Genomic DNA, 23,972 nt, shown 5'->3' with positions numbered 1-23,972 from the left:
GGTCCCCCAAGCCTGCCAGGAGCGATTTCTGAGTGCAGAACAAGGAGTAACTCCTGAGTACCACTGGGTGTGCCCCCCCCCCAAAAAATGGGGACATTCAGCAGTGTGCTAGGAAGTGAGAACAATGGGTGGTGTCAGGGTTCCTTGGAGTTGCAGGTGCAGTGGAGCAGAGGTTGGCTTGGGACCTGTTGGAAGCTGTTGCAGGGTTTCTGACTATGCAGAACTGGTGTCCCCCTCCTGTTAGGAACAGAGGAGGGGGCTAGCTAACAGCTAACATGGGGCTGAGAACGAAAGACATAATCCCAGGGTTGGGCTAGGTAGCAGAACACTTTCCATACACACACGTGTGAATCTCTGAGTTTGATCCCCAACACCACAGACAAAGTGCTATGTTGTCCCGTTATTGAGTGTGTCAAGAGCCAAAGGGAACAGTGACCCTGTGCCTGGTCCTGGCCACCCAGACTCCAGATCCTTATGCACATTTGTACAAGGAGCCGCAGGATCTCTTCCTGCAGAGGCCTGAGAGAGGCAACGGGAGAGGGGAGAGCTGGGAGAGGGAGCCGTTTCCTCTCCCCCCTCTGAGGGTGGGGCCGCCCCGTGTGTGCGCGTGTGCGGGGGGGCGGGCACGGTGTCCCAGGAGGACAGAGTTTGCATTGATGAAAACCCTTCCCAGCCCTTTGATGCCTCCTTCCCACTGCCCTGAACTTCCTCAGCTCTGTCCTTGGTGTCCTGTTCTCCGGCCATACTTGCAGCACACTCTCTCGCCACCATGACCTTCTGCCTGGCCCTGCGCGTGGTGGTAGTGCTGCTGCTGCCCGGGGTGCTGGCCCCCGCTGTGCTTACAGGTAAGGGGTTCCTTGGTTTTGCTGCCAGCACTGCTCAGGTTCACTCTGTAGAGGGCTTCCTGGAGACAGGCTGGTGACCCCTGCAGAGAACGAGTGACAGGGATGATGGTTGATGGATTCGGGGAGCAGAGCAGCAGGATTAGATACCTGGAGGGCCTGGGGTCACCCTCAAATTTAGGTGTGCATATTCAAGAGTCAAGAGAAGCCCTGTCCCAGGGCAGCAGTGGAGAGGTGAGGGGCCCCAGGGGCCAGACTGAGGCCAAGGGCTGCTGGCCGTCTCTCCCGCTGGCCTTTCTGCAGGGTTCTCAAAGAGCTGAGCCCCAGGACCTAGTCCTGCCTCGGGGCATGGCCTGGAGGGATCGGTAGCTCAGTACTCCTCAACACTGCAAGAGGATACGGGAGGAGGCTCCGTACCAGGCCCCAGTGATGAGATTGGGGGTCCAGTGAGAAGGGCTGCTCTGATACCGGAAAGAAGGCACTCAGTGTTGGTCCTACAGGGTCAGGGGAGACTCAGGCAAGCAGCTCCGGGCGTGGAACCTGTAAGGGGGTATCTAAGGGCCAGGTGTGCCCACTGGGCTTTGGGGCAGCCGGTGGGAGTGTGATGTGGGGATAGACAAGGAGCCCCAATTTTTTGTTCCAGATCCCCGGACAGCAGCATGTCTGTCCCCTCTGTGGTCTCATGTCCTTGTGCTGGTCACAGGATGGGGACTCCAGTTTCTGACATCTGGACACAGACCCATGTCCAGGATTGGAGACAGTGGGGGTCACTGTCTGGTTTGTACCTGAGGTAGGGACATGGTCCCCACTCCCACCCCGAGAATCTCCTTGCCTGGTTGTCAGGGGTGGCCTGAGGGCGCTGCTGGCCTGGCGAGCTTGTTTCCCTTTTCTTATTCCCCGAAGCCGCCAATTGGCCCTGCCTGAGGCCCCGGATGACCTGGTGTACATAGCTGGATGGGTGGGCGCCCCTGAGTACCACAGGAATGCTCTGGTGACAGCATCTGGGAGGGGCGTCCCTCACCACCTGGCCTCACCCCCTTCCTCCTGCACAGATGGATAGACTCTCTCTGGAGTCTTTGGGGCGCAAGGCTAGGAAGTCCAGGTGTGCCAGACCTACAGGCCACTGCCCACCATCAACCTACCATGCCGGGATTCTGCCCAGGGGAGCAGCATGGGGAGCTCCTGGCTGCTCAGGCCACTCAACGGCTCCTGGGGCGGGGAGCAGGCCAGGTGGGCGGATGGCCAGGGAGGCATGAAAAGGCCCTTCACGGCCCTCACAAAGGCGCCTGTGAGTTGGGGTGCCCGCTGGGGCCCTGTGGTCAGGGCACACGCTAAACAAACTCAGCTTCGACAGGCAGGCGGCAGAAGGGCTGGGCAGTGTCTCCAGACCCCTCCTGGCTTTCAGGTCAGCGATGCCCAAACTTCTCCCCACGGCCTTCCCAGTGCTCCTTTTCTATTCTCCTCCCGACACCCTTTCTGCTCCCCACCATGCTTGCCCTGTCCCAGCCTTACCAGGCCCCTGCCTGGGTTCCCACTATGGGAACCATGGTTCTTGCTTTGTGTTTCCCTCTGACTGTGGCAAAAGGAGAAACAAAGTCAGAAGCTCATAAACAACTGCTCCAGCAATTGGAGGGCAGGTCTGAGCCAGCTCTGGCCTGAGCTTCATTGGCTGGACAGAAGCTAGCTGCCCCTGGACCCTGGCTAGTAGGCACAAATGGGCCTGGGTTCACCTTGGGACATTAGTTGCAGTTTGGAGCATGGTGCAGGGCCTGTGTCCACCACATTCTCAGCCAAAGGGTCCTGGGTGCATAAGCAGCTTTGACCCAGTTTGAGAAGGTGATCTGAGGCCCAAGTGGGTCTTCTGGAGTCCAATAAGGGTAAGATGAAGATGTAATGCAGACTTCTTTTCTTCCCAGCTGGGAGTTTCCACAGCATCCCCAAACTCCAGGAACACACTGGGCCTTGGGGGGTGGTGTGGTCACCCAGCAAGGAGTGTAGCCCTGTAGTGTGTGTGTGGCTTGCTGGACAGCATCAAGGCTGCTCCTGAAGGGCCATCCCTCTCTCCCAGGGAGGGCACAGCAGCTCCCCTGGGTCTCTGGACGTGGGGCAAATCGCCCCCAACTTGGGGACCAGGACAGCCACTCTCCTGACCACAGCTGAGCCCACTGAGCCCTTGGCACAATCCCTTGAAGCTCTTGGTGGCTATCATGGCCAGGTGTCAGTGATGGGTACGAGGGTAGCAGGGGAGGTCCTGCTGGGCTGGATTCTTGGGTGGGTGGCCATCAAATGGGCAGAGGTCCATGTATTGCTGTTCATTTGGGGGATAGTTTGTGAGCCCCAGACCTCCCACGTTGGTGTTGGTAGCACACTAGGTCACACTGTCCAGCCCTGGAGCCACCACAAAAACCTATGCTCAGAACTGCCTGGCCCTCCGGGTACCCATCTCTATGGGTGGATGATCCTGGTCAGTGCCCTGAAACCCCCCCTGAGGCATCACTGCTCATATACGCCTGTTCATTTCCCATGCCCTGTGTCCCCTTCCCCTTGTTTGAGAGTCCTGCAGACTCTTGCCCCTTAATTCTTTCTAAGGAAAGATTAAAGGTAAGCCTGCTATCAGACTGTAGCAAACACCCTTTAAGACCAGGTTGAGTTGTCTCTTTAGGCCAAGCATCATTGGTATGTCTCTTCCCAATAAATAAATAAATAAATAAATAAATAAATAAATAAATAAATAAATAAAATAAAAATAGAGTCGAGTGATAATACAGCAGTGAGGGCACACGCCAAGTGGGGTTCAATCCCTGGCACCTCATGGTCCCCTGAGTACCTCCAGGAGTAATTCCTGAGTGCAGAGCCAGGAGTAATCTTGAGCATTATCAAGTATGGCCCTAACAAAGAAAAGTATTAAAGTGAAACTCCTCTAAGGCCCTCAATTGCTGTGTTTAGACCTTGGAGTGTATTGGAGTGGGTGTGCTCTGAGCTATTCTCTAAGTCCTCCTCACTGAGGCACTGCTGCGGGAGGGCACTCCTATACACTTCCCAGAGTACCCTTGCTTCTTTTGGGGGGACTGCTGGACTTGGAAACCAGGCAAGCCCATGCAGAGGCGAGGGGCAAATGGCACACTCCCAACTTCCCTGGGAGTTCCCAGAGAGACAAAATGGCCCCAAGTCTTGGTGTCTGGCCTTGGCAGCCTAGCACTTTCCCAGTGAGGACACAGCTCAGTTTGTCACCCTCTCAGGGTGGAGCTAACTTGCTTTCCAGCCTGTCTCGGGTCTCCTCTCTGGGAAGGAGGAGGTGTTTGGAAGAAGGGGGAATAGCTCGATTTTATGAACTGGCTACATCCTCTCAGCCTGACCTGACCCTAAACCCTGCTAACTCCTGAGCCAAGAGCTGAGAAAAGCTTGGCAGAAAAGCTGAGGGGCTGCTGGAACCCCAGCTATGATGGGGAACGTCCAGTCCTGGGGGGGCGGGTTTGCACTGATCACAAACAATCTCTCACCTCTGCCCTCCTCATCTTGGGGTGGGGGGAGACGACATGTCTGGGGTTGGGGTGACCGAGGCTAGCTCCTGCCTGCAGAAACTAGGGGACAGACGCTCTCTGGCATCTGGAGTGGGGGGACTCTCTCCTGTCTCCTCCAGGCCAGACTATCCTGCCTCCTGTCAGTTTTGGGGTTTGTGGGGGGCTGTAGTACCACTGTCTGGGGACCAGCTCAGCCCCATGTACCTCTTCCCCAGATCTTACCAAAAAAAAATCTTTGGGTTCAGAGCTGTGCATTCTGTTTATGAGCCCAGGAGAGTTTTGGAGGGCCCCCAAGCCCACCCCCAGCAACCTCCCCCTAACGCCCTAACACACCCCTTGGCTTTGCAGCAGCCGATGGGCCACAGGAACCGGTGCCCACGCTGTGGCACGAACAGATGGAGTTGCCGTCGGGAGAAGGCCCGTCTGAGAGCACTGGCGCCGCCCGCGAGCCCGAGCCCACAGCTGCCCCTGAACTCAGCACCGAATCGGGCCCGGAGAATGATGACAGCACCGACCAGGGCCGCCTGGACCCTGGCGCGGGTAAGGAGCGTAGCATCCAGAAGTGGGCGTGTCATGGGCGGGTCATTAGGAGCAGCCATTGGTGGAGCGGGCCGGCTGGAGCATCTGGAGGCGGGGCCTCGGGGAGAAGCATAGCAGCCATTGGTAGAGCGGGAAAAGGGGCGGGGCCTGGACGGCAGCGCCTCCTAGCGGCTGAGTCTGTCCTTGCCTTTCCCCCCCAGGCTCCCTGGGTCCTGGCGCCATTGCAGCCATTGTCATCGCTGCCCTGCTGGCCACCTGCGTGGTGCTGGCGCTCGTCGTGGTCGCGCTGAGAAAGTTTTCCGCCTCCTGAAGCCAATAAACGTTTGTGTACGGTGACAGCGCAGCTGAGTCTCTCCAGTGTGTTGGGGAGTTGGGGAGGGGGGGGTCCTTTGTGCTCACAGCTTCCAGATTTTACCTGGCCTTACCTCTTTCTTGTCCAGGAGCAGAAGGGGTGCAGAGACAGACCCTGGGGCCTCCTGCTTTTATGCTGGGCCATTCATTGGGGGTGTGGCGAAATGTGGGGCTCCCACAGGGTGGACAAGTCATTATTTGTGGGGCTGTGGGAGAAGCCTTTTGATTCTGGGAGTGGAGGCAATAGTGGGCACAAAGTTGTAGGCCCCAAGAACACCCTTCGAACCCAGGGCACCGGAGATGATCAGCACTCTGCAATGTAGCACACAGGTCGGCAACTGGGCTGCGAGCATAAACATGGAGCCAGGTTAACTCCCTAATATGTGTCCCCCTCTCACTCCTCACCACCACTGTTCTCGCTCTGGACTCTCCAGAGGGGAACCCCAGGTGCAGCTCTCTTTCCCCAAAAACATATCCCAGAACAAGGCAGGGTAAGAGCTTTGTTTTGTGACCCCTGATACGGACCTTAGTGACCCCTGATACGCTCCTCCTAAGGTCCCTCCATGAACACAGATAACATGTGGAAAAGCAGTTTCCAGACTCAGAAGAGCTTGACAAAGCCAGGCCCAGGGCCCCCAAACTCCCAAAGGGGACTCAGTGTAGGCACAGCGCTTGTTGGGTGCAGCACAGGGTAGGTGCATTCTCTGAGCCCCAAGCTGAACTGTATGTCCGATTCACTTGCCCCCACACCTGGCTTCTCAGAGGCTTGGAGATGGGACAGCAGGTTGAGGCGAAGTGTATCTGGCAGCAAGAGTGGGGTGCCAGCAGGGACTCACGTTCAGGCCTGTTGGGGCCAGGGACCTCAGACATCCCTGAGATAAAAAGGGCCTAAGGCCAGGCTCTGCTCATCTGGGGTCACAGCCTCTTGGTTCCTATGCGGTCACTGGACCTGCAGTCGAAGGAAGTCTCCAACTCCCTCAAACCTTAACCCACTGAATGCTTCCTCAGCTCCAATTTCTAAGATATATGGGTCCCACAGACCCCCAATGTGGGCTCTTCTCTCCCTACCCAGAATCCACACTTCATTCCTGGGTGTGCCAGGACAGTAAAGAGGGGATCATCGCCTCCTGTGTTTAATACATGATGTTTCTTTAATGCAGCCAAAAAAAAATGAGATTTGCTTTTCTTGGGACCATAACCCAAACAAGATGCAGTGACCCATACATTCCTCATGACACCTGGGCTTCTGTGGGGTCAGAAGACACATGAATGATATCCGACCCTTCATGGAACCAGAGGCAGCGAGGGGAGGGTTGCATGGCTGTAGGGACCCAGGGCCTGGCCTGGGGGTTTGTCAGGCAAGGGCGGCCTGTGTGTGTGCCCAGCAGGATCCAGAGACTTCAGGGCACAGAGGGACATGTGCAGAGGGTCCGACAGTCACCTTTGCACCTTACCACTGCTCACCCTGGAGCATACCAATGCCACCATCCCTCGAGGAGAGACAAGGAGGGGCGCTGCTGGTTAGGGGTCCTCATGGACCAAAAGCAGAGCCGCGGCTGAGACGCATGACACTCAGCATGAGGCAGGGATGGGAGTGGCGGTGGGTGGGGTACAATGAGCACTTGTGTCCCAGAACCCCCCATGTCCATGGGGACCTGCCTGCCCACGCCTCTGTGGCGGGGATCACTGCCGGTTGCGGCTGCCCAGCTTCCTGCGGTCCTTATTCTGGCTGCGCTGAGGCTCATCCATCTTATGGACACGGAAACACTCCTTGAGGTTCTGGGAGCGGATCTTGGGGTTCAAGATCTCTTCAGTCATGGAACTGGGAAACCAGCCTCGCTCTTGGTCATGCAGTCGCTCACCGAAGATCCACCCTGTGCAAAGCGAGGCTGGGGGTCAGGACCATTTTCAGGGCACCGGGAAGACTCCTTCTGTCTGTAGAGGCTCCATACTTCCCCCAGCTGGCTTTGTCAACCACTCCAAAGCCAGGAGCACACCCAAGACTAGGAAAAACTCAATCCTGCACTGTGCTGAGGAAACCTGCCCAGAACTCATACCATGGGGCCCAAGTGATGGCCCAGGGGCTAGGCCATTTGCCTTGCATGCAGCTGACCCAAATTAGATCTCCAGCATCCCATATGGCCTCCCAGAGCACCACCAGGAGTGATTCCCGAGTGCAGAGCCAGGAGTAACTACTGAGCATTGCCAGATGTGGCCCCAAAACAAAAAAATCACATCCCACACCATTCTCCCACATGAGACCAGGAGATGTGGCCACCCTGTGTCAGCATCTGCCCACAGCAAGCAGACTTCAAGGGGCTGGAGGAAAGAACCAAACCAAGGACTATGCTTTGGGGGGCTCTGATGAGGAACAGTTCAGGACTAGTTTGTTTGGGGGCGGGGCTGGGTATGATCAGATTGCAGGCCACAGCCTCAATGACAGGGGTGGGGTTTATCAGACTTAGGGTGCCCCAAGTTGTACTCTCCTCTGTGATGTGTGGGCAGAGGGAGAGTCTGGACTCCTAGGCAGGGTGGAAGGTACAGGGTGTGGACAGGGTGGAGGGTTAGGGTGAGGAAAGGGTGGAGAGGTGTAGGCAGGGGTTCCCTCACCGTCCTCTGTCTTTTCCAGGATGTTGAGGATATCAGCCAGCTCCAGAGTCAGCTCGTCGGGCTGCTGGGCCACGTAGGGGTGCACACATTGTACCTGTGGACAGTCTGGGGCGGGCAACCTCATTACCCAGGCCCAGAGGCCTGATTACCTCAACCCCAACAGGGAGCCTGCACCACTTAGAGACTGTATAAAGGGCCAAATGTGATGCTGCAAGGTCAGGGCAAATGGTCCCAATAACCTGCCAGGAATAACTCCCAGACCCCTGGAAGCCCCACTTGCTCTTTGGTCAGTCCTTAGAGACCCCATCCACGGCTCTCAACACCACATCAGCTGCTGTCCCACTCTAAGGCTGTGCCCTAAAACCCTGTAGGGTCTCAGAACCCCTATGTTCACTAAACTCAAGCAGGGCCATGTGTCCCTCCTACAGGGACACAGAGCCAGGGGCTTCTAGAAGAGGCCTAGAAGCAGCCTTCTAGGTAGAGGCAGGGAGCACCGGGCCAGTAGGAGAACCTGGCCACTGCCTATCTATCCCTTAGCTGCCCTAAGTGTCCTCCAACTGTCCCCTCTTCAGTCTCCCACTTGTCACTCACCTTTCCCCCACCTGCCCTTCCCACTCACCCAGGAGCCTGGATGTGAAGGAGACAAACTTGGTTCTCCGGTTAGGGGCGAGTGAGGTCATCCACCGCTTCATTTCACTCCTGCAAAGGACAGGCCACATGCCTGCAGAGCCGGGGTGCTGGTGGGGGGCCCCATCTAAGGGTCCAGCATGCTCTAAAGTCCATCAGTGAAATGCACTCTCCGACACCCCAAATTTCCCCACAATGAGCACTGAGTGGTCAGTACTGGAAGCCAATGCCTTGACCCTGGGGGACCCCAATTCTGGAACTCCCACTCTGGAGCCAGTCTACGTGGATGTCATCATCCCTTGGGTCAGTGGCCTTTGTAGTTCGGGGAGGCCGAGAGGGCCGGGGTGGCCCGGAGTTCAGCACAGGGCACTCACTGTGAGGTGGCCTTCAGCATGTATGTGGCCTCTCGGTCGTCTGCGTTCTCCAGCAGCCGCAGGATGAAGACGTTGGCAAGCGTCTGGCCCTGGTCCTCCAGCTCCTCCACCCGCAGCAGGCCCCGGGGTGCCGAGTCGAACACCTGGAACTTGTCCCTGCGGGCCCGGGGCACGCGGGAGGCATGTGTAGGTACTGGGCCTAGCCCGCACAGCCATCCATGCGGGAGGGGACACTAGGCTCTCCCCCACCCGGCCCCTCACCCCGGGATCTGACGGCAGATGACCAGCAGGTCGTTGAAGAGGAAAAGGTAAATCTCCTGGAAGAGTTTCTTGGTGCGCAGCGTCCGCGACGTCTTGGGGCCCGACATCTGCTGCAGCTCCCCCTGCTTCAGCAGCCAGCGCGAGTGCGAAATGATGGGGACAGACTGCGGGCGAGCAACGGGTGTGGGTTGTGTGGGAGGCGACCTCCATTATCCTTCCTGGGCATGGCCCACACATGCTTGCATTGCGTGTCAGCTCCGGGTCCTCTCAGCCATGGCTGTGCGCATATTACAGGCATCTGTTCCATATGTAAAATGTATGTATGTGTGTGTAGTGTGTTCAAATGTCTGTGTATAGGAATATGTTTCAGGTATTCCACGTGTGTGTGTAGCATGTTCGCATGTTCTGCATATATACACATAGGCATGATTCTGTGTAGCATGTGCCCATGTATAGTGTTTACTTACATGTGCCCATGTATAGTGTTCACTGTGAATGTCTTACTGTGACTGCACGCGTGCCTGGATCATATGCCTGAGACATGAGTGGTTTAGTGTGGCCACATGTGCTATGCCTGTGTAGTACTCATCTTTGATTGCACACGTCTGCTTCACAGGTACTCCATGGCTGAGAGCATACGCACATGTGTGTGGGTCGCCCTTAGCCTCCACCAGCCCAGCCCTGTGATGAGAATCATGAGCTGTACCCAGCTTGACAGTGGGGAGTCAAGCAACAGGCTGGGGTGGGGGAGAGGTAGGGTGGGGATCCTCCTTGTGGGCCAGCAGCCCCCATGTGCACCCAGGAGTGGGGTTCAGCTTCTGGTCCTGCAGTGTTGACACTCTGGACCTCAGAGTGTCCCTGGCCCAGCCCTGGGTCCTCAGGGCTCATGTCTGGGGGGAAAAGCTTGGTGACAGCCATCCGAGTGTCAGAAAGCTCCTGGAACCACTTCCTAGGGACACACAGCCCTGGAGCCCAACACATAGTTCTAGAGGATTCTTCAGGCTGGATGCAGCGATTGGGCATACCTTGATCTTGAACTCCATCTTCTTCTGGATACTGATCATCTGCTCTGTGCGGCTCATTTTCCGGACACCCTCATTGCAGGCTTTCACCACCTAGGCCAGGCCCGAGGAATGTCAAAGCCCATTTCACTAAAGGTTGTGGCTGGAGACCCCCCCCCACCCCACCCCACCCCTGCCCTCTGCACCTCTGGACTGAGGGCAGGGCTGTGGCTACAGGGCCTGCCCAGGACTGCCCAGGACTGACTGCCCTTGTCTATCTAGCAAAGGACTTGCCAGATTACCAGACTCCTGGCGGTGGCTGAAGTGTATGGAAAACTCCCCACAGTCTGGATCAGTTCAGTCCCCAAACCCAGGACCCCATTAATTTCCGGGGTCTTTTAGGGGTTCATAATGAAGAAAGAAGACTGAGTCAGGGCCCAGAGAGATAGCACAGCGGCATTTGCCTTGCAAGCAGCCGATCCAGGACCAAAGGTAGTTGGTTCCCGGTGTCCCATATGGTCCCCCTGTGCCTGCCAGGAGCTATTTCTGAGCAGGCAGCCAAGAGTAACCCCTGAGCACTGCCGGGTGTGGCCCAAAAACCAAAAAAAAAAAAAAAAAAAAAGAAGACTGAACCAGTCACAGTGTTGCAGAGGAAGCCTGAAGCCCTCACCTCTCAGGCACTCAGCTTGGGAGCATGGGCAGTGGCCAATTGGAGACTGGGAGGGTCCTTAGTGTCAGCATGGAGACCCATAGATAGTTCTCCTAGGACCACACCTGAATCTGCAGCTGTGCAGGTTTCAGGGCTACCCCTAGCGGTGCTGAAGGTCTATTCTGGTGCTCAGGGGTCACTCTTTGCAGAACGTGTAGAACCAAAAGGGATGCTGGGGATCAAATATGGGTCTGCTGCAATGTAAGTGCCTTCCCCATGGTTAATGGCTCCGGGACCTGTGCCATAGATCTGGGAGTATTAATTACAGTACCAGCCAAAGTGAAGTTATGCAGGAGGGTAAAAGGAGTTTGTCTGGACACACACCCTGTCACCTGCAGGGGTAGCTGCTGAGTTCTCCAGCTCCATCCCAGAAAGCTGAAATCTTGTGTACCAATGGTTTTGCATCCCTCCAACTTTGGAATCCCTGGTGCCACATTTGTTCCCCTGAACACCACAAGAGGTCACTCCTGAGCTCTTATATTTGTGGATCTCTTATATTTGTTGTATTTAAATACATATTAGATATCTTAAAATATAATAAATATATTAAATATCTTATATTTCTGGATATATCCTGATATCCAGAAGTATCCCCTGAGCACAGTTTAGTATGGCCCTAAAACCAAAAGAAAAAAAAAAAAAGAAAAATTAGAAACTGGGCCAGAGCAATAACGCAGTTGTAGGGCATTTGCCTTGCATGCAGCTGATCCAGAATGGACCTCGGTTCTATCCCTGGCATCCAATATAGTCCCCCAAGCCTGGAGTGATTTCTGAGCAGTTAGTCAGGAGTAACCTCTAAGCATCACCAGGTATGGCCCAAAAACCAAAATAAATAAATAAATAAAAATTAGAATCTCTCCACTTTTTGCTTTGTAGGGGCTACATCCAGCAGAACTCAGCCCCCAGTGTGTGGATCACAGCTGTCAAAGGGTCACTAGGGCCACAACTGGCTGTGCTCAATGGGCCATGTCATGCCAGGGATTGGACTCAGGACCTTGAGCCTGTGAGCACACATTCAATCACTTACATCATTTCTGTATCCTCATACCTGCATGTTTATAAAAAGGAAGCTACCAGGGGCTAGCGTGGTGGTACAAGTGGTAAGGCGTCTGCCTTGCTCACGCTAGCCTAGAATGGACCGTGGTTTGATCCCCTGGCATCCCATATGGTCCCCCAAGCCAGGAGTGATTTTTGAGAGCATAGCCAGGAGTAATCCCTAAGCGTCACAGGGTGTGGCTGGAAAAAAAAAAGAAAGGAAAGAAAGAGAGAAGAAAGGAAGGAAGGAAGAAGAAAGAAAGAAAGAAAGAAAGAAAGAAAGAAAGAGAAAGAAAGAAAGAAAGAAAGAAAGAAAGAAAGAAAGAAAGAAAGAAAGAAAGAAAGAAAGAAAGAAAGAAATCTAAAAAGGAAGCTACCAGAAACTAGGAAGAAACAAGAAGAGCAGGAAAAATAGTAGGAAATAGGAATGTGGGACCAGAGAGCTAGTACAGCAGAAAGGAGTTTGCCTTGCACAGAGCTAGTTGAGTCTCTGGCATCTGATATGGTCCCCGAGTCTACTAGGAGTAGTAGCCAGGTAAGCTCTAGTTCCACTGGGTGTGACCCCAAAACAAAACAGAAAAGAAAATGCTTGCTCACTCCTAACCAACAGTATGGAGTTCTTGTAGGCTTGTGGGGCCAAAGGCCACTGGACAAACCCTCTGGGGAACAGGGGGCTTGTGTGGTCAAATGCCTTCACCTTCCCAGACTGGACAGGAGTAAAGTCCATGGCTGTCACTGTGGAAGGACAGTGGCGACAGTGTAGTAATAGAGAAGAGAGAAATAGTGCTCAAGTAACAGTCCCTGTGTGGCAAGGTACTGATGGCTGCATGTGGCTTAGCATTATGGATACCCCCAAACCCTAACCTTCAGGCTGATTTTGCTGCTAAGTTGCTAGGGGTTGGGGAAAGGGTCTATGCAACCCCAAGCCCTTGTAACACACACCTGACCTCTTTGGTTTAAACCTAAAGACTTTTCTGGATCATAAAAGCCAATAGTCAAATGAATCTGCATTTTTCCAGCACCCCCCCCCCCCATTTCCTGTCACTCCCCTGCAGGCACCTGAGGAAGCAGACCAGGAAGGGGACCTGCATGCAACCAAGGGAGGCGGCACTTACCATCTCCAGCTCCTTGTGAGCCTCCAGGGCAGTGCATTCCCGCTCAGAGCGCTCCTCCACTCTCTTCAGGATGTTCTGGGCACACACAGAGAAAGTATGTGAGCAGAAAATGCATGAAAAGGAAGTGTGTGTGAACAGAGAAAGTGCATGAACAGAGAGAGTGTGCGTGAATAGGGAGAATATGCATGAACAGAGAGGGTGTGGGGAAATAGAGAGGGTGTGCATGAGAGAGAAAGTGTGTGTGAGCAGAGAAAATGCTTTGAAGCCTCATCCCTCCTTTCTTCCTAGGTAACTTGACCTTACCTGCAAGACCCTGCCCATTCCTGGGAAGGGTCTTGGAAAAGGTAGATAAAGCCTTTGACCCAGGGGATTCGGCGCCTTTTTGGGTCTCTGCCCTTTTGGTCTTGTGCCAGCATGGAGGTCAAAGGGAAGATGGCTGACAGGAGTTAAGATGCAGGGCTAGTTAAGAATGGTTGTGCTTAAAAGGTTATGATATAGGCCACACATGTGGTGAATAGAGCATGAATAAAGTTGATGCTTTCTGATGTCTGTCTCTGGATGAGTCTGATTCCGCTGTTCACCTAAACCTGGGATCCGCCAGCTGAATGGGGATTGAGGAGCCACGTGGCCAATGCATGAATGGAGAGAGTGAGAGAGCATGTGAACACAGAGCATGCACATGAACCAAGAATGTGCTTGAATGGAGAGAAGATGCCTGAATGGAGAAAGAGTGTGTGAAGAGAGAAAGAGAATGCATGAAGAGAGTATATTCAGGGGTGGCGAACAAGTTTGACACAAAGAGCCAAAATTTTAAACTGTGAGAGGTCACCATGCGGTGACCTGCCAAAACAGACAAACACTCACACAAAAGCTTATAATTTTTAACAATCATCTATTAAACACATATTGCATTTTGCCATTTTGAGTGAGGGTCAAAATCCTGTTCGCCATCCCTGGTATATGTGAATGCAGAGACAGTGTGTGTGTGTGTGTGTGTGTGTGTGTGTGTGTGTGTGTGTGTGTGTGTGTGTGTGTATGGAGATAATGTGTGAATGTGCAGGGAACCCCATAGCTGGGTCAAGGTGTGCCCATGTGATTTGAACCCTGACTAGCTGCAAGGGAGGAAATCAGCTTCAATCACTGCAGGCCTAGCAAACTCCAAAGGACTTTCAGGTCGGCACCCCATGACCCCAGTACTCTGTTATCTTGAATCTTACTGATGAAAATGTCTTTTTCCTTCAATTGTTCACTTTTGTTCAGGGGGGAGGTTGCCACACCTAGTGCTCAGGTGCTCTTGGTGAACTATCAGGAGTTTGGTGAACTATTTCGGATGCTGGAGATAGAATTTGGGTTAGTACATGTAAGGCAAGTGCCTTCCCATTGGCCTATCTCTCTAACCCCAGTTGTTCACTTTTTGTGATTGAACATAAAATGATGTTCAGATTGTCTTTGCTTATAAATTATTTTTTAATTTTTTTTGGTTTTTGGGTCACAGTCAGTGGTGCTTAGGGGTTACTCCTGGTTCTGTACTCAGAAAAAATTGCTCCTGGCAGGCTCAGGGGACCATATGGGATGCTGGGATTCAAAACACTGTCGTCCTGGTTTGGCTGTATGCGAGGCAAATGCCCTATCACTGTGCTATCTTTACGGCCACAATAAATGATTTTAAAAACAAACAAACATGTGTTATAGTGCTAGGGATTGAACCCAAGGCCAGGCAGGTCTCTAGTGTTAGGCTCCATCCCTGGCCCCAAAAGGGATCTCTTCATGGTCCTCCCAAATCCACCCCCCTTCCCCGCCCCAGCTGCTACTTCTTGACCTGCCTTTGACCTGTCCTGTTGCTAGGGTCCCCCATTGTCTATGCAACACTGGCCCAAGCACTGGGCATGGGAGCCACAGCCTCTCCTCTCGGCAACATGAGGCCCATCCACTCCCAAGTTCTGGGGTGTACCCATCACTTCTGCCCCCCCTGCCTGTTCCCATGCATACCAAGCTAGAGGCCTGCAGGGAGCCAGGCTCCCCCTATCCCCTATGAATCTGTCATACAGGTGTACAACCATCTACACTGAGCCTCACTCCCAGTCACACCCTCAGAATAATCTACCTCTGATGGTCCAAATAATGCCAGTTCCCACTGGAGACCCCACACAGATGGGAAAGCATGGTCCTCCTTTTAGCATGTACCCCACAGACCAGCATCTCTCATGTGACCCCAGAAACTCACTGAGGCAATTTGACCCCGTACCCCTCTCCCCTCACACTACCTCTTCTACCCACTTTCCCGAGCACCCCCAGACTGTGGGGATTGAGGTTTGGCTGGGCTGAATTTCAAGGAAGGGCACTGCTTCCAGGTTCCCACTCTGTGAATAGGAAATAGCCCCTTCCCCTAATTCTCTCACCCCACTTCCTGCTCAGGCCATTGAGCTCCCTCTTCCAGGCACTGACCCCTCCTCTTTCATACTTTCTCCAGTGGCTTTTGACCTGCTGACCTCTGCTATTCCTCATCAGTGCTTCCTTTCTTTAGGGACTGCAGGATGCCAGGGGTCCAGGGCATAGTGGAGACCCCTTCCAAGAAGACCCATTTCTTAGACCCCATCTTGTGGTCTCCTCCCTCTGTGGTTTATTCTCAGGGTGGGGGTGTCCCATGACTGAACCCCAAGGGTTTCTTTCCTTCCTGTAAAGTGTTACTGAAGCAACCTTTATTTATTTTTTATTCTTTTGGTTTTTGGGTCACACCCGGCAGAACTCAGGGGTTACTCCTGGCTCTACACTCAGAAATCCCTCCTGGCAGGCTCAGAGGACCATATGGGATGCCAGAATTCGAACCATCGTCCTTCTGCATGGAAGGCAAACACTCTATCTCCATGCTATCTGTCCGGCCCCTTTAACACTAAACTAAAGTGCTCAACTCAGTCATTTCCATCTTGGGGAGTTCCCATGCTGGCCAGAAGGCACCCACCTCGGGGACATGACGGAGCTCACTCAACCACTCCTTCCTGTAAGCTCCAAGAGCCCCCCTGGACACCTAAACCATCTAAGCCAGGAACCTGCCTCACTCCAGCCTGCACTGCAGTATCCATCCACGGGGCGGCTCTATGAGCTTTCAGATCCTCCTCCTGTCCTCGACTGAGCAGAGTCCAGATCACCCCACTTACTCCCACCCGGTCCCTCTGCTTCCCCCAACCTCCCCCAAAGCGCTTGGGCTAAGGGCCCCTGTGCTGCACAGGGCCTCACCGCATCTACTTCTGACTGTGCTTTTTCCCCAACACCCCACCCATGAATGTGATTATGTGGGAGCCGAGGCTGAGTCACCTCCACGGTGGGAGGTGCACGGTAGAGCCACAATTAAGAAACTGGGGAGCAAATGGACTTCCTAAGAAGCTGCAGAGACCAGCAAGATTCCCCCAAGAACCAGCTAAGGTGGATCCTGGAGCTCAGGCCACGTGGCGAATAGTGGGACACAGATGTGGGTGTGGCCTAGAGAGGGCATGGCCTTGGCCGTGTGGGCGTGGCCTTGGTTGTGTGGGCGGGGCGTTGAGGCTATGGGTGTGTCGGGGGTGGCCTGAGGAAAGATGGGCGGGGCCTAGGGTATGTGGGTGGGCATTGAGATTGTGTGTGTCGGGGCGTGGCCTCAGGGGAATGGGCGTGGCCTCGGGTCTGTAGGCGGGACGTTGAGGCTATGGGTGTGTCGGGGCGTGGCCCATCGATGGATGGCCGTGGCCTCAAGATGGATGGGCGGGGCCTACCTGAACCAGCAGCTTGAGGCGTGTGATCCTCTGGAAAGGCAAGATGAGGAAGGAGGAGAGAGGCAACCCCTTGCACTTGGGGTCCAGTTCCAGCTGTGTGATGAGCTCCCGGAAGGCGGCCTTCTCCTGACTGGGGGACACAGATCCCACAGTTGGTGTCTGCCACTTGCTCCCCCATTTGGAGCCAGCTGAGAACCAGACAGCCCACAGGCACAGGAGAAATGTGATGAGTTATTAGCATGTGTTTTAATGAAAAGTTAAGCATTCTCGGTCAGTTCAGCTCCCCATGCCTCACCCAAATGTGTGCATGTGGGAGGGCAGGATTCCATGTGTAACCATGCCTGTGAATCAGCCCCATGCTTTGCTCTTTTGCTCAGCAGGAAATCATGGCCGGGTAAACCTAAGGCAGACAGCAGAAGGCTGCGAAAACCTGCTAAGGACCACCAGGAAGGGACAAACTCCTGCTCCCCAGCTCCCAGGACAGTCTCTGCTCACAGGGGCCCTTGGTGTCCTGACATCTCCATCCCCATCTCCACTAGTCTGTCTCCCTATATGCTATGCAGCCCGATGTCCTGACAGGCTATGTCCAGAATTCCAAACATGAAACACCCAAGCCCCACATTTGATTCCTGCTTGGTGGAAGGAGTTCTGAGGTGGGGGGAAGGATTAGGTGGGATATCTTTGGCAACCTGAGAGGAGGGAGAGCACAGTGAACTCGGCTGTTGCCTGGTGACAGAGAAAATGAGGCTTTCCCAGAGAGAGAACCCAGCTGCCCTCAGCCTGGGGGGGATGAGGAGGCAAAGAAGGGGGGCTGATTCAGGGCTCCACATCTCAGCAGGACCCCTCTCCCCACACCTTCTTTTATCCCTAGTCACAGGTTGTCTATGGGCATGAAGAGTCCTCTTGACTTCTAGAATTTTTTAGTCTATTTTTTCTATATCTAGCAGGGTTCTATATAGACTATTTGCATGCAGGGATTCCCTGCACCCCAGCTGGTATTGTGAGTTCAAGCTAGGCCCTAGCCATGGAATGTGCTTGGGGGGCTCGGGACCCACACACTCACAGCAGCTGCTTGTATGTCCTCTCCTGGTAGGTCTGATTACTGACGTAGGTGATGTACACGGAAAAGTGGTCAGCTGCATACCGGTACACGATGTCGCACACGTCTGAGATGACGATGCTCTCCTCCATGCGCCGCTCCAGTTCCAGCAGAAACCTGCAGAAGAGCATAGAGTGTGTGGGTGTGGGGGGGAACACACAGGGACAACCCGCCCCAATAGGGGATCCCAAGAAGCAAATATTGATCCTGACAGAGATTTTGTGCCTGGTTGCTTTGGGGGGAGACTTCCTAACAGCTCTTAGGGACCTCTGGTTTCCTGTTGATATTCCCTGAAGTCCCACCCCAACCCACACCATTCCCTAGAAGCCCCACCCCTGTCAACTAAGCCCCTCTCAACCCTGCCCTCTGCCACGTCCCCTTAAGTCCCACCTGGAAGCCACACCCACACCCATAAGCCAAGCCCGTCATACCAAAAGCCCTGCCCTGATCTCACCCCTAGCCCTAGATCCCCTTAAGCCTCACCCCTGGAAGTCCTGCCCTGTCCCTTAAAGTACCTAGTCTCCTAAAACCATGTCCTAGAGGCCCCACCAGCTACCCTGGCCTTTTCTGGAACTTTCCTGAGCATGTCGGGGTATGGCCCCAAAGAAAAATATCAACCAAAACAAAACAACAGAAAAGGATGGTTGCTTGGATGCTTACCGCTCACTGACGGCCATGACATCTAGCACGTTGGAGAACAGAATGTGTGCCTCGGATGGGTGCAGGAGCTTTTTCAGCCGCTCGTTTTCCACAAAGTGTGACACTAGCAGATTCAGGCTCTTATAGTAGGAAGCCTCTGAGGTGACCAGCTCGAACATGGCCTGTGGCAGGGATAGAAGAGAAGACAGAATATCACCATTGAGACATACCAGCCGAAAAGGGCTTCGTGTCATAAGGAGGAGAGTCAGACATGGACCCACAAGCACAGAAGGGGCTAGGAGCAAGCAGACTGCAGACCCCCCTCTGCCAAAGGAAGGCCTGCACTGCACGCATACTCATCAGGAGATAGGTGCAGACCAGGTCTACTGTGTCTGGAGCCCCCCCTCCCACACCCCTAGAGCTCCTCGGTCTCTACTTCCAGGGGCATCAACCTGAGAGATTTCCCCCGGCCTTCCAGGACTCTGAGACAGGCCACCAGGTCAACCCCTTGAAGCAGCAGGCTTGCAATGTGGGGGTGTTTCTCTACTTTTTTGCTGTCTGGGGATCCAATGCAAGGTCTTATGGATGCAAAAAAGAAATGTTTACTTCTGAGTCACCACCCAGCCCTTACTCTTATTTTTACCCTTTAAAGGTATAAAAATTGAGTGTACTGTCAGTATTCTTTTCATGATCTGAGTTTCTTTTCTTTCCTTTTGATGGGAGGAAGGGATTTCGAGACCACACCCAGTAGTGTTCAGGATTTATTCCTGGAAATGTCAGCCACATCCAAGTTCTTAAAACAGTCCTATTCCCTGGCTCCTCATGGTCCAATTTTCTAATACAAGCAATGAAACAGTTTAAGTTTGGAAAAGAGAAGTCTAGAACCTCTGAAGCTCATTTGGTGCCTTTGACTATAGCACTTGGATGCAAGGAAAAAAGGGCATTGTGAAATGGTTCTGCTATGCTCACCTTTCCTCTTGCTCACAAGCAGTTCCTTAGCTCCCCCAGCTAAGACCACCCTAGACCACCTCACCTGCTGCTTCCCACACCCACCCTAGATTTTCCTCATCAAGGGCGGGCTGCCCAGAAGGGAGAGCAATGGTGGAGTGAACTGTGCCTCCAGCCCCAATGTGGGCTGCTGCTCTGACCCCTGGAAATATATCTTCTTTGCAAAATGACCTGTGTGAGGAGGTGATCTGGACTGAGAGAGAGCTCAAGAATGGGGTACTTTGTTCAAGACAGGACTAGACGATCGAGGGCTAAGTACTGGCTAGGTCCTGTTCTGTGGCTCTGAAGCCCCCTGCTGGCTGATTACACTCTCCTTTGATTGCTCACGAATCACACTTGCTTTCCACTTGCTTACTTGATATGTGTGCTCTGGGACATGTATATGGCAGTAAAATTTTTTTTCCTTTGCTGGGAGCTCATAATTGGGAAGTTTCTCTTTCCAGCCTGCTGGTGTCAAATAAATCTCCAATTCTTGGGAGTTTTCCTTTTGGTTCTTCCTGATCTGATTGGGCTGAATTCTAAAATAGTTCTGGGGGTGGGTGGTGTTTGCAACTATCTCCCCAACACTATAGAGCAGGGTAGGAGAGCAGGATTGACCTGCAGCTATTTTGTCATTTCCACATGGGACTGAGGCCAAATGGCCATGGCGGCACAGTAGAAATAGGTGAGTCCTCCCCCAGATACAGTACTCTCTTGGATAGAGCATGCTCCCAGAGCAGAGTGCTCCCCAGAATGGCCCACTGCTTACAGAGCCCAGTGTAGCATGGTTCCTCTCATCATGCCCTTCCTCCAGATGGTGCCAGTGAGGCCCTGGACTGATGGGACTAACACCTTTAATATCCCCATGTCATTGCTACTGTCAACTCAGACCTACAAAGCTCCAAGGGCAGGCTTTGCCTTTGCCTGGGCAAGGCCTAAATTTCTGCATCCCAGTACCCCCATGTCTCCTTCCCAGAAATAACACTGTATGTGTGATGCTGGTAAGTCCCAGAAAAATCCAAACTCACAAAGAGCATGTGACACTGGCCTCAGGATATGGTGGTCCCAGCAGTGCACATTGGCCCTTTTTTTTCTGCCCAGTGGGCCATAGGTGGCTACAGACACCCTCATCCCCACCCGATCTCTGAGGCTGTAGTCAAACCCCTCCTGCAGTTAAATGGGAGTTTCTCTAGAAAATGTCAGGCCATGATAGCTTGTGAATTATATACAAACATAACTCAAAACAATTACCTGGCTGTGTGACATATGTGGAGGGACAGGTCTCAGGCCCTGTGCAGGGCTGAGAGGAAGTGGTCTCAGTCTCCCCTAAGTGACCTGCCACACTCCTCATTCTGAAGGGCCTTGCTGGCCACTCTGCCAGGCCCTGAACCATTGACACCTCTATCCTCATCAAAGAGGCCAGAGTTAGTGGGCAGCCAGGCAGAGGTGGGTGGGCCTTCCTGTGAGGAGCAGGCCTGGCCTGACTCACACTGCTGACACAGCAGAGCCCATTACTGCAGCACCCCCTCTTCTCCCTAGGAGAGGCCATGAGTCACCCTGAGTACAATTTCCAGGGTCTGTCTTTGTGTCTGTGTCAAACCATTGGCCACATCACTGTGGGCATCTCCTCTTTGCCAACACCCCATTAGTCAGTCCTGTGGGAGCTGACTGAAGTCCTGGCCCTTCTGGTTTTACTCCTGCCTTCCTCTCTCATTCATTCACTCATATCTTCTCACACCCATTCCTTCACTTTCATTCCATTCCATTCCATTCCAATTCCATTCCATTCCATTCCATTCCATTCACTCACTCATTCTTTCACTCTTTACTTAACTCACATTCCTTTACTCATTCACTCACTTTCCTTCACTCATTTGCTCATTATTTTCATTCATATTTCTTTTCTCATTCACTCACATTCCTTCATTCATTCATTCATTCATTCATTCATATTTATTCCTTCACTCACATTCCTTTTCTAGTTGGTTCCTTCACCCGCTCAATTATTCATTTATTCCTTCATACACTTCACTTCACATTAATTCTTTTTTTTTTGTTTTGTTTTGCTTTTGGTTTTGGGTCATACCCAGTACCGCTCAGGGGTTACTTCTGGCTCTGTAATCAGAAATTGTTCCTGGCAGGCTCGGGGGACCACATGGGATGCCGGGATTCGAACCACTGACCTTCTGCATGCAAGGCAAACGCCCCACTCCATGCTATCTCTCTGGCCCTTCACATTAATTCTTTAACTCACATTTCTTCACTCATTCTTGACTCTTTTATTCACTTCTTTTATTCATTCACTCAGACTTTCACTCATGCACGCAACACACATTCCCTTGGAGTTCTTCATTCATTTACTCCTTCATTAATTTACTCACACATTTATTCCCTTTCTCTTTCTCTTCCTCACCCTCTTCCCAATTGCATTTATCCCCTTCCTCCTTCATGAACTCACTCATTCATTTATCCACAGACACTTATAGAACACAGGCCCAGACATCATCACCTTCTGGGTAAGTTGGACAGACTTTCTGTGGCCACTTGGATGGCTGAGGGGAAGGGAAGAGTCAAAAGGAGGAGATACGTCAGACAGAGCTGAGAGAGATAGGAGCAGACCGCAAAGGTTGTGTGTGCTTGAGTAAGAGTGTTTGAAGGCGTGAGTATAGGTGAGTGTGTGACTAGGTGAGTATGCATGATGTATGTACATAAACATACACGAGGGCATGTGTGTGTGAGTAAGTGTGCGCTGAATGTGCATGTAAGCCTAAGTATGAGTACATGAGTGTGTTGTGAGTGTGGATCTATGTGTGTATGATGAATGTGAGTGCAGATATGTATATGCGTGTGAGCATATGTTTATACATGTGTATGGATGTTTATGAGTATGCGAGTGTGCTGTGATAGTGTACATAAGTGTATATGATATATATGAGCATATGAAGTATATGATGAGTGTGATTTTACGAGTACATGAGAATGTTATGTGTGTGTGATATATGTGGACATGCGTGTGTGCCTTTGTGAGGACACATGTTCAGACTGGTGAGGCAGCTCACACACAGGACAGTGTCCTGTCTTTTGTGTCCCTGCTTAGTTCTGAGGACCATCTATGCTAATCTTCCTGTTTATCTGTCTGCTCTTTGCCCTCCTGCTTTCCTGTGTCTGCGGTAAGGAAACTGATGCCACCTGGGAAAATCCTCTATGTCCAGCTCAGGCATTCTGCACTGGGTGTGGTTGTGCCCAGCCCAGCTCCTCAGAGGGCAGCAGAGCCAACTCTGGGGCATGGCTGGGTTGAGTGTGAGTTGAATATTTATTTGGCGCCAGCAGGCTCAGAAGAGAAACCTCTCAATTCTGAACTCCTAGCAAAGGTAAATTATGGGACCCTTACATGTGCTTCCTGGCGTGCTGTGCTGGAGGGGCTGTCCAGTCTGGTGGGACACTAGGGGTTCCAAACAGAACTAGCAGGGCCAGCAGCCCCTGCTCCCACATCTTAGCCCCAAGCCCCAGCAGGGTTAGATGGTTTATAGCAGGTTTATGAGGGTGAGGATAGGGACCCTCAGGCAGTCAGGCACAGTGTCAGCTCTGCAACTGAGCTACAACCCATTCCCCCATTCCCTCAAGAGGAGTTGGTTAATAACCATTTGCAACAAGAGTACAGGCTGAAATAGGTATTAAGTTAAAAAAAAATAAAACGATGAAAAACAAAAATCACACTGGGAGGGCACTTGTCTTGCATATATATGACCCTGGTTCAATTTCCGGCACTTCATATGGTCCTTGGAGCCCACTAGGAGAGATCAAGCCCTGAATACTGCCAGGTATGTCTTCCAAAACAAAAACAGACTGAAAAAAAAATATCTCCCACAGGCTAAAATGCTGTGCTCAGAAAGAGAAATTCACATTCAAAACAACACAGTTTCACTAGCTGGCCTGTTAGTCAGGATAAATAAGATTGTTGGCTAAAGGGATAGAGCTATAGCACAATGGGGAAGGCTGCACTTGCAGCCTTGGCTGACCTTGCACTTGGCTGACCGCGGTTCCATCTCCATCACCCTACATGGTCCCCTACAGCACTATCAGGAATCATTGCTGAGTGCAGCGGCTGGAGTCAGCCTGAGCATTGCTGGGTATGGCCCAAACAGCTCTCCCTTCCCCGAAAACACAAAAGCAAAAACCAAAAAACAAACAAACAGAAAAAACAGAGTCAGCCACTCAGACACAGCTACAGAGGGAAAATGAGTTGGGAGTTTCCTCTCTAAAATTTAAAACATATCCTCCTGAGGACCAGTTCTGGTAGTACAGTAGATAGAGCAATTGCCTTGCATGCTGTTGACCTCCAGCACAGCATATGGTCTCATAAGCACCACCAGGAGTAACCCCTGAGCTCAGATCCAGAAGTAAGCCCTGAGCACCTCTGGGTTTGGCCCCCAAACCAAAACAAACACACACACCAAAAAAACAGAAGGTCCCCTTGAGTTCAGGCTCTCTACTAGCCCAGGGCTATCCTATTTA

At 52.6% G+C, this 23,972-nt stretch overlaps 2 protein-coding genes across 3 annotated transcripts in view; one reads left to right on the top strand and one right to left on the bottom strand.

Annotated features, from left to right (window-relative positions):
• The first annotated feature begins 769 nt into the window (after positions 1-769).
• On the top strand, positions 770-5,239 carry SNORC (secondary ossification center associated regulator of chondrocyte maturation). Its single transcript, XM_049769344.1, has 3 exons — positions 770-845; positions 4,715-4,903; positions 5,104-5,239. The coding sequence occupies exons 1-3, from the start codon at positions 770-772 to the stop codon at positions 5,211-5,213; spliced, it is 375 nt and encodes a 124-aa protein (XP_049625301.1). The 3' UTR covers positions 5,214-5,239.
• A 1,147-nt stretch (positions 5,240-6,386) lies between these two features.
• Positions 6,387-23,972, bottom strand: part of NGEF (neuronal guanine nucleotide exchange factor) — an 81,674-nt gene continuing 64,088 nt past the window's right edge. For both annotated transcript variants that reach the window (XM_049769305.1, XM_049769306.1), the window contains 10 exons: positions 18,492-18,652; positions 17,796-17,948; positions 16,733-16,862; positions 12,987-13,061; positions 10,152-10,241; positions 9,127-9,290; positions 8,866-9,021; positions 8,484-8,563; positions 7,865-7,969; positions 6,387-7,128 (listed from right to left, as the gene is read on the bottom strand). In XM_049769305.1, coding sequence (XP_049625262.1) covers positions 6,938-7,128; positions 7,865-7,969; positions 8,484-8,563; positions 8,866-9,021; positions 9,127-9,290; positions 10,152-10,241; positions 12,987-13,061; positions 16,733-16,862; positions 17,796-17,948; positions 18,492-18,652 — 1,305 coding nt within the window. In that variant the 3' untranslated portion in view covers positions 6,387-6,937. The remainder of the gene's footprint in view (positions 7,129-7,864; positions 7,970-8,483; positions 8,564-8,865; positions 9,022-9,126; positions 9,291-10,151; positions 10,242-12,986; positions 13,062-16,732; positions 16,863-17,795; positions 17,949-18,491; positions 18,653-23,972) is intronic.

The sequence above is a fragment of the Suncus etruscus genome, chromosome 2, assembly GCF_024139225.1.
Source record: "Suncus etruscus isolate mSunEtr1 chromosome 2, mSunEtr1.pri.cur, whole genome shotgun sequence".
NCBI classification, from domain to species: Eukaryota; Metazoa; Chordata; class Mammalia; order Eulipotyphla; family Soricidae; genus Suncus; species Suncus etruscus.
The sequence above is the reverse complement of the archived record's forward strand: the minus strand, read 5'-3'. Positions and strand labels throughout refer to the sequence as shown.